Source organism: Cricetulus griseus, chromosome 4 (assembly GCF_003668045.3).
Source record: "Cricetulus griseus strain 17A/GY chromosome 4, alternate assembly CriGri-PICRH-1.0, whole genome shotgun sequence".
NCBI lineage: Eukaryota > Metazoa > Chordata > Mammalia > Rodentia > Cricetidae > Cricetulus > Cricetulus griseus.
The window spans coordinates 44,628,098-44,638,540 of record NC_048597.1 but is presented as its reverse complement, the minus strand read 5'-3'; the positions used below and the strand labels follow the sequence as shown (position 1 = coordinate 44,638,540).

At 40.8% G+C, this 10,443-nt stretch overlaps 1 protein-coding gene across 2 annotated transcripts in view; it reads right to left on the bottom strand.

The window, feature by feature from the left end:
* Window positions 1–1,503: 1,503 nt before the first annotated feature.
* Plcxd2 (phosphatidylinositol specific phospholipase C X domain containing 2) overlaps window positions 1,504–10,443 on the bottom strand; it is a 54,322-nt gene continuing 45,382 nt past the window's right edge. The window contains exons 4-5 of one of the 2 annotated variants that reach the window (XM_035444526.1): window positions 7,175–7,374; window positions 1,504–5,887 (exon numbers count right to left, since the gene is read on the bottom strand). In XM_035444526.1, coding sequence (XP_035300417.1) covers window positions 7,218–7,374 — 157 coding nt within the window. In that variant the 3' untranslated portion in view covers window positions 1,504–5,887; window positions 7,175–7,217. Of the gene's footprint in view, window positions 7,375–10,443 lie in introns of both variants that reach the window. The other variant, XM_027412567.2, reaches the window with a different exon arrangement.

The following is a 10,443-nucleotide window of genomic DNA, read 5'->3' as shown; positions in this document are numbered from 1 at the left end:
TACTCTGTGAACTACACTTATTTGGTGCAGGAATTTCAGACCTTTCTAGACACCAAAAAACATATTTTCATTAATTCCTTCTAAGATATATTTCAAGAAATAATCACCATTTCTGGTGGTTGAATCTAGAAATATAGATGGTGACTACTTCCTAGTCATTGTCTCCGGTGTCTTCTTTATGCTCCGTTGATTTCCCTCCCCATAATCGGGGTAGGGAAGAATGAGAATGAACTAAGTCTAGGCACCCAACGCCATGCAGACCTTTTGCGGCAAAGCTCCCACAAGTGGATCACACTGTCTAAAGTTACCACCTGGGTCTCAGTGAAGAGTTTCTGACAAGCCATCCAATCAACATGTGTGTCGTCAGGCAACTATGTTAAAGTCATGATATTGGGTGCTACTTAGAGAGTGGATGTGCAAAGTCACAGCCCCTAGCTATAATATCTGCTACCGCATGCTTACTCAGCACCACAAACTCTACACAGAGATTCAGACACACACTTTGCCTAAGCTCACACAGCTGGAGGTGATGGAGTTCATATAGAAACTTAGGATTGAGAATGTGCTGTGCTTCTAGCCTGGGCAGTGACACGAGAAATTAATCTGTGGTTGGGTATTACAGAGTCCATCCATAACGCAGGAGCTTCTTTGTCACAGAAGCAATGTCTCCATCAAAGTACTTGCTCAGAAGTTGAAGAAGGACAAATATCTCTGCACTTATGCCACACAGATCATACCCACTTTGCTTGACTTTGGGCCTGGTCATAGCCTACCACATACATGAGGTTATAATGATGAAGCCTGGTATTTTGTAGAACTCATACATTATATACAAATGCAAGTTTTAAAAAACAAATGGGAATCCCCGATCACATGCGCATGAAAGTTGGTCAGATCTGGTGTGGCAGATTTCCTAAAACAACAGCTGAATACAGACAGAAACACCCCACTTTGGGGCTGTTCTTAAATTGCAGAGGTTGCCTTAACAGATACATTGGCAATCTTAATTTCTTGCTCCAACATTTGGCTTTGTTGAGATGCATTAACCACTCAAATAAATTTGATCTCTGCTAAATTCATACAAAGGATTTTAAAACAAGTCATTATTTTGGAAACTTATATGGAAAAAATGGGGAGTGGCTTTGAAGAAATGAAATAGACTTAGATATCCCACTAAAAAATTACTAGAAGACAAATACTGTAATCTCCATTGCAACAGAAACATCAGTTTACTCTTATTTATTCATTGTGTGAATGGCTAGGTCATTTCTGAGTATTTTGGCATCCAGCAATTATTCAAATTAGGTGAGCCAGAGATGGTGATCAAGTGGGACTCTGGATGTCACTAAGGTCTGGGCTAACTTTAACAGGAATGACTGGAGTATACTGTCCATCTTAGGGAGTGCAGATGGGTTCAGATGAGTCTTCTTGATACGGAATCTTCAGCTCTTCGAAACAAAGTTAGACATAGGTCAGTAAGAAAAAGTTCATTCAAACCAAAGAAACATGGCTATTAAAGATTCATGTTTATTACTAAGATTATACCTTGATAAGTGGCTCAAATCAAATACAAGGAAATACATCATATGATCAGACTTATTAATACTTTTTTTCACAGTTAAAATGAGGTATTGTGGCTTCACAATATTTTAGGATGAATCATGTGATTAATTCAAGTTACAAGAAAGAAGAAAAGAGATATAACTGAACAATTATTTCCTAAAGGGAAAGAAGTCAAGTGAAATGTGTATGAAGGTGACAAGCCACAAAATACATTTCAGAGTATCAAGTAGCATATATGCACAATTTTATCCCTAATCTTAATATTGGTAAAAATTGATTATTATTTCTTAAGTTTAGCAACCACATGCATTGCAATGTAAATCAAGTAATAGAAAATAAAACATAATCTCCATTACAGCGTTTATCAGATACATGAGTTATCTGAACTGACCAAGACTTATTTTTACTATGACAGTTCCTGTAATTTTAAATTACTGATCAGGAAGGCTAAGTATTACAGTTGGCATACCCATAATACAAATAATGCATACACAACCTGCATTTAATACTTATGAATACTGGGGTAATAATTAGTAGCAGCAAGGTAATATTATTTCTAGAATATGATCTAAGATTATCATCTTGATTCTATAGATCTATAACTGACTTGTTATTAGTCCTATAAACTTATAATAGGTGTGACATTGCAACTGTACAGAGCTGCCAAAGGCCTATATATGACTTTCCAAAGTGCTATGCTTCCTAGTGGGCTTAACACTGTGAGCAAGCCTGTGCTATCTGAATTAAGTATTGGTCCCAATTTCAGGACTCCAATTAAGCATAGTTTTAATGACTGGTTGGGAGCAGGAGGCAAAAAATGCATTTAAGAAGACAAAAAACAACTACCATTACAGTCAGAGAGTACCTTTTGTCAGCATCTTGTGATGCAATCATTGGCAGATGGTGGGGAGTGCTAGGAGACAGGAGAAAGCATTCTGTGATGACAGAAAATGCCTCTAGACTGTTGGTGCAGTTGCCTAAACAGCCTACAATTCTGAATTCTCCCAAAGAGTGGAGGGCTTATTCAAAACATTTTGTTTTAAAATGGGTCTGATGAATCTTAGGACAAGTTTGCTGGAGTTGATGCTAAAACACAGTATCCAAAGCCAAATATCCTTATCTTAGAATATTTTTGACAGTTTCTAAAACTTTGCTAATTCTTAAAATCACCAGCATCATTGTAGGGTTGCTTCTGAGTTAGGCTAGCTCAGACATATGGCCATTAGTGCCAGTGTTTATAGCAGGAAACTGGGGAATCCAAAGGTTGTGGAAATCGGAGGTCACTTGGGGCAGTAAAGAGCTGATTAGAGCCATCTAGAATTATGGGGAAGTTTATATTGACACCACTTGTCATTCAGTGACTTCACTCTCCTGTGTCCCACAGTGACACTATTGAGAAATGACACTGCATACCAACTACAAGGAAGCAGCTTTCGCAGAGGGTTAAGATGTACTAAACAGACAATGGACTCTAGAGGGCCATCCATGCTCCTCTATGCTGTCCCTCATCAGGGTTCTTTCAGCCTGGATGTTTCATAACTGCAGTGTCTGTTGTTTCCTCTTGACATGTTGAGAAAGCCCAGGTCTCAGGGGCCAACATGCACTTGGGCATATTTCTTTGAGCCCCACACAGTATATAGATTCCAGAAGGTATAATACATAGTCAAATTCAATCAGCCTGTACCACACTCTTGGATAATGACCCTAACCATATTCTCTGCACACGTGTACAGAAGGAAGAATCACTGCAAAAGTACATCCCCAGAGTGCGAGACATTCAGGCTGAGCCCTAAGACCTTATATATTGCATGAACCAGTCAACTGAGATTTGCATCATTATTAAAGATGAAAGAACCAAGGACAGGTTAGCCCAGAATCAGTTGCTCAGCTAAGGGAGGAGATCTCATGGCTGTGGCCTGTTCATTCTCCTGTTTTCTTTCTCAGAACTTAATAAACAATCAAGTGCATTATAAAACTTCTGTAATGATGTCACTTTTTAGTCCTTTTGCTTCTCAGAGAAAACAGCAGTTTCGTTTCACATGAATTTCTTCTGGGTCCCCACCTTCCACTGTGTGCTAATGGCAGGTTGTATCATGTCTCTTTGGGATTGCTTCTCACTGGTAAGAATGAAGAAAACCCCATGGATATCCAGACACATCAGATAGCTCCATTTAATCTCACAATGCTTCACATCATTGCTGTGTTGGGTAGGAGCATACATTTTCCGATGTGAACATGAAGTTATGAAAGACCTGAGATTCCTAAGGTTTGTCATTACCTCTGCTCAGGTCTTGTGCTTTTCTTTTCATGTATATAAAATCCTGGATTTGAACTCTAGATTAAATGTTCTACAACATTCAAGGGTCTAGACCCAGCACTAAAGAAAATGGAAAGGACCAAATCTCAAGCAGCAAATATAAGGGTTTTTTGTTGTTGTTTTGTTTTTTGCATGACTTCTAAGACTGCCATGATGTCAGTCCAAATCCTCAAACACTCACTGTCGCTTCCATCCGCCCCACCTTGAGCTCTCTGTTCAGTCCTAAGAACATTGTCTCTATCCATCACACACATGGAACTTCTGATATGCTCAAGGTGCAAGCTTTGGAACACTGCTTTAACTCACAGAAACCTAGAACTGTCTTGGCCATCAAGGAATGGTGCAGAGAGCTCATGAAGAACTAGGTTAAATTTCCAAGTAGAAATGACCCCAACTTCTGTGAAACTAAGTTAATGGGCAACATTTCAGTTGTTCTTGAAATTGATTCTGAACACTTTGATCTGAGAGTCTTATTTTGATTTTCAAGGACACATCTTACATTTGGGTCAGAATTCTTACTGGTAACTATTGCAAAATGAGCTGTGGGGTCTATATTCTGTTGTCATTCTCTCCAACCCCAATTTTCTGCCTGGTCTTCAAGGAACAGAATACATGCAGCCTTTATAACATTGGAAGCCTTTGTCTTTGGGCAGAGATTTCAGTAATTACTAGAGAAAACTGTGAATAATCCTCCCGCAACCTCTCAGACTCTCAAAACATCAAAAAGGCCGAGACCCTAAAGCAGCATGGAAGAGTCAGTGCACGCTCTCACAATGGGAGCAGGGAGGGCTGTACACGTGGCCTTGGAAGTGTGCTGTGCTTCTGTGTCATGCTTCATGGTACAGCATGCAAACATCGAGGTGCATGTCATAAGTGTGGTACAACTGTGCATTTAAGAACAAAGGGAAGAGATGAAGTAAACAATTCACTGAACAGTCTGCAGCCTTAAAGGGAAACAGGTATCCGGTGCAGATACCTGCTGACACACCGAGCCCCATAGCACCAAGCATCTGGACAAAGCTGAGGCTCCAATAACACAGAGCAGAATGGCTCTCCTCTTGCCCCCTTTTCTCTTTGCCAAGTAACAAAGGGTTAATGGGATGGAGAATGATCTAGTCCCTGGAAACTGATGGAGAATTAAAACCAAAACAAACAAAGAAACAAACAAATACAAAATGCAACAATAAAAAAATAAATAAAAACCTGAGGGTAGGCTAAGGTTTCCAGAGCATCTCTGTAGCCCTCAGAATCATATTTGATGGGAAATTAAGATGATGAGGGTACACACTCCTACACAACAAGGAAGCCCCATGCAGGGAAGAAGGCTCCACCAAATTTGACAAGATCATTCTGGAAGCCTTCTCTGGGAGGGATAAAAATTCAAGAACAGGAGAAGTTCAATCAGGTTTTCCCAGAGGCGTTTGTGCTTGGCCTCTGTGAACTATGGAGATTAAAAAGTCAAGGCCTAAATTACTTCAGGAAGAAAAAAAGACCAGAAAATCAGCAGTGAGGGGCATGCGTGTGTTTTCAATAGCTCACTCAAGATATCCCCACTGCAGTCAGCACACACAATCTAACTAGGAAACCAAGGATACAAGTGAGAACTCCTAGGAGAGGGTCCAGCAGTCTCTGCAATTGCCACTCCTCCCCTCAGGATTGCCTGTTTATAGTCCTTCTTAGGAATCTGGAATCTGACACCTCCCATGGGATTCTGAGATAGCTCTAAGTGGTATCAGAGCATGCTCATGTCTGTGTTAAGCTGTTATTCCTAGCTCCGTTCTTCCCGATGCTCGACAAAAGTGCCTGGGTAGTTTTTCATGGCCCTTTCACTTCCGTCACGGTGTATGCCTTTGGCAGCGGCTTCCTGGATCTAGATCACATCCGTACCTATGTACCACCCTTAGCAGGACTGGGGTGGGGTAGGACGTCTACAGCAAAGTACAAGTCACTCACAGTCCTGAGATGCACCATCCAGTGCCTGGGTGGAAGACCACAGCAGCATCCATCCTGGGTAGGAAAAGTCCAGTAAACATCTGTGTGAGTGCTCTTGAGGCGATCAGCACTGCAGATACTTACTCCATGAATAAATAAGTACAGAAACAAAGCAGAGGAAACAAGAGGGTGCCTATCAATTAAAAAAAAAACTTCCTCTTATCAATTAAAAAAAGATTCCCTCTTGAGTTTCCAAGCCCTCATGCCGTGGTGGTTAGTTGGCAGAACAACCCAGAGAAAAAAGACCAAATGGAAAAAGAAGTGGAAATGTTCCAGCATTGCTTTTCTTTTTCTCACTTGACAATATATGTCACCCTAAATGTCCCCGAGGTAGTCTTGTTTGTAAGGAGTTACAGGCTGGCTCCAAACCCACTTGGAACTCGCTCCTTTAATGGCATTGCACGTCCCCACACATCCAGTGTCAGCCTCCATTTTGTCACGGACAAGCAGCCTTCTACTTAGCATAGGGTCCCAAGCAGCAAACAATAAATGTGATTCCAGTATCAGGCTCGAAGACCTTGCTCCAAAGAAGACTGTGCCAAAATGATGCAGGTGCTTGCCTGATAGTCATTTGGGGGAGAAAGCTACAGGATTAAATCAAAGAATTCTGGCATGCAACAAACATGCATGTTTAGCTCTTACTGGGCCCTCACACAAAAGATTCCCTACCACTGTCCCTTTCATTTTAAAGAGGTGGCCCAAAGGGAAATGAAAGGAAGCAATACTTTAAGATCGGGAAATACATTTCTGATGCCAAGGGTAGTATGCACTGTTTATATGAAGCATTAAGGGGACCACTTCCAGAGCCAGCCTGTGGCTGAGCAGTGTGGTAATAAACACATCTTGCTCTCATAGAGAAGTGGTGATATTGTACAGTTCAAGAAAGAACCTGGTGCTTGGCTCCTGAGGACCCCTCAGAGTTCTAGGTTGATAGCAGAAACTTCCCAGAGGGTGGTCAGTGCTTACATGTGCCATTGCTACTGTGCTGACCAGGAATGCCTTTCCAATTTAGCCTTAACACAGGCTCAAATGCTCCCAGAAGACAATAGGAAGCTGGGATGATTGAGATCCTTTGCCGCCATAAGCCACTGGGTAGATCCTGGCCTTGACCATAAGAAAATATGCATTCGTCCCTTAGACTTCAGCTTTTAAAAGTCTCATTGGGGGAAATGCAATGAAAGTACCTGGAGTTTTATCCAAATAGCTATGTGAGGAATGCCTGGAGGGCCCTCTTTCTCTTCCTCACTTCACCATGACTGCCCAGGAATGAGCCAGCCTAACTGGAACCCTCGAGAACCCTACCTTCAATCCACAATCTCAACATTCAATTAAACAAAGCATTAATTCAGCACTTAGTCAGAGCTCTGTCCTCTAGAAGGTCATTCAACTCAATCACGGTCGTGGCAAAGTCCACCAGGTCCACGAAGTCAGATGTGATGATATTGACACCCATGGCTCCAGGCTTTTGGGTCTTCACCCAGTCAAGGATAGCAGGGAGATTCCTATGCAGAGAAAGTGTTGGGTGAAAAGAGAAAAGACAGATGGTTAGAATGACAGGTAGTGGTTAGAATGACAACTCCAGAAATGGAAATAAGACATTTTTCTTACTATAAAAAGTATATCAGAAATGCACAAGCCCCTGGGGCTACCTAACCCTTATGCCCCCTTCAATATGTAGTCAGCATTCCACTGGAGAACTTGCCTTTCCAAGATTTCTCTTATGCAAGAGCTCATTTGCTTACAGTATCAAAAAGACAGCCATGTTAACAGGACCTCATAACAGCAAATCCAACAGTCCTTTTATTGTTAGGTTCTTAGGGCTCCTCATGAAAAATTTCAAACATATGTCAAACAGATAGAATTTTTATAGTAAGTGGACCCATCACCTATCTCCTACTACTAATATGTTATTATTTTGTTCGCCACATGTCTATTAATACATCACTATCTTCCTATCAATGATGCTTCTATTTTTGACATATTCCACTTGAAAACACATAAAGTCCCTTACATATGTCAGTATGCATGTGATTAATTGCATTTTTTCTTTTTACAGTACCATGCAATATCCCATTGTATAACTATAGACACAGCTTATCCATTTTCCTATTGTTAGATACACTGATTGTTTTTAATTTTGGGTCATTATGAATAAACTATTATGGGCATTCTTCTATGAGTCTTTTTATGGGCATCATTTTATTTTTCTTGGATAAAAATCAAGGGACAAAACTGGTCTATGATAGGGTTTATTTCTATTTAGTTTTATAAGAAACTGCCAGACCTTTCCTCAAAGGGACCGTTCAACTTCACAGTCCCACCAAAAGAGCAGAAAAGTTCTGGACAGTTAATATTATCCCTAAAAATTGGTCCCACTAGTGTTTTGAAGTCTAGCCATTCTAAACCAAGTGTGGTGACATATGCCTATAATCCAAGCACATGGAAAGTTGAAGCATAAGGACTGATGGGAATGTAGACTGACCCCTTATGTACCTTCTTTTTACAAGTATCTACTCAACACTTTGACAATTTTTTCCCACTTAGTTTTCAAACATTTTTAGTTTTTTTGTATTTTCATTTGTTCTCTAAGAGTTTCATGCAATGTGTTTTGATAGTATCTGCCCTTCGTTCTTTTAAATGTTGAGTTTTAGAATTTATTTTTATATACTTGATACTAGCTTTTTTGTAAGAAATATTTTTGCCAACATTTCTTTTAGCCTGTAGTGTGGATGGAGGTTTCTGTCCGTCTAATTCGAAGCCATTCAGTTCCAAATAAACACACAAAGGTTTATATTAATTATAAACTGTTTGGCCAATTGCACAGCTCCTTATTGGCTATCTCTCTCTTAATTATTAACCAATAACTATTAATCTATGTATTTCCACATGGCCTTATCTTACTGGAGAATGTCCAGGCTTCCTAGCTGCATAGCATCTCTCTCCCGACTCACTGCATTCCTCTTCCCAGAATTCTCCTAGTCTGGTAGCCCCACCTATACTTCCTGCCTGGCTACATCCTGCCTGTCCATTGGCCAAAACAGTTTTATTCATCAACCAATAAGAGAAACATCTATTCACAGAATACAGAAGGACATCCCCCATCATTGTAGCTTGCCTTTAATTTTCTAAGTAAAATATTTTGATGGGCTTGAACTACTCCTTAATTTTGATAGAGCATAATTTATCAATTATTTTTTGTTTTTCTTAAAAACAAGATGAATATGTCCTTATGAGGGTGTGTGCACGTGTATGTAGGGGTGTTCACAGTATCTAGAAATGGAGTTGGATCCTGGAACTAAAGTTGTAGGCTGGAATCTACAGTCTACCATGGGCTAAAAAAAAGTCTTACAGATCAATTTACATTTTTATTTTGATAGCTGGTCATGACTCACGATTGCCCTTCTCTTTTTAGAAGGGACTCTTAGAGATCTCAATTTACTAAAATTCCTAGTTCCCTGTGGAACAGGGTGCATCAGAAAGATAGGACAGTAGTACATACATAGAAATTGTTCGGGACAAAGCCTGCTTACTGCATGTGTCTGGCCAAGAAAAAGGGATCATAAACAAGTAAAAAAGCAGAGAGAAAAAGATCTGGGGAGTGGGGGTAAGAAATTCCTTAATATATCCACACAACAGTATGTTGAGATGGGGAGCTAAAAACAAAGAATCCTGTTAGAGACAAAGACCAAAAATTCGGAGCCCTCCAAATGAAGGTAGAGGGAACCTGTTGCAGTCATGGTTTCAAAATATCCTTTGTCAGTGCCCATGTTTGGGGATCTTGCGCCATCTGCTGGTCATTCTGAAGAAATGCTTCTTGACAGCCCTCACTGCTGCTGGAGCCATTCCTTGTAGGACTTCAGGAGTGTGCGGGGAGCTTTTTGAAAAATCTAAGTACCTGTGGTCTCCAGGGACAAAGAGGTCTGTGTCAGCTTTGGGTTACATGTGTCAAGCTTCCTATCAAGTGAACCGGATGATGTAAAGGGAAATGGAGAACCCACTGGCTTTGACCAGGAACAGAGCTCTTTGCAGAAGGCTGGGCTATGGCACTGGATTTCAATCTTCCCTCTGACCTTGAGGTCACCTCGTTTCTTTACCAGTCACGGTGACAGGCATTGTCAGCTTCAGACTACAGTCCCATGAGGTGTTTTTCTCAGTGGTGAAGAGAAGCATAACCCAGAGACAAGAACTTGTGCGGGGTCACCCGATTGCCCAGGGGACTGTGTTAGCTCACTCGAGCTGCTGTAACAACACATACACTAGTGACTTCAAAGAACTAAAGTCATTTTCTGTTGTTCTAGAGGCTGGCTGCCAGCTGAAGATTAAGATGGTGCTAGGCTGGGCTTTATCTGAGGTGTTTATTCTTGGCTTGATGGTGATTTCCTCCTTCCCACAGTCCCCTGCCTCTGTGGTATTTTCTCTATGTACAAACACAGATCGCTGTGGTCTCTTTGCTTTTTGTTTGTTTGTTTTGGGAGATAGTATCATACATTCCAAGATGACTTTGAATGTCCTCTCATCTGTTTACTGGCTTGCCCCACCATGCTTATTGTCTCTTCTTGGTTTAAATTTCT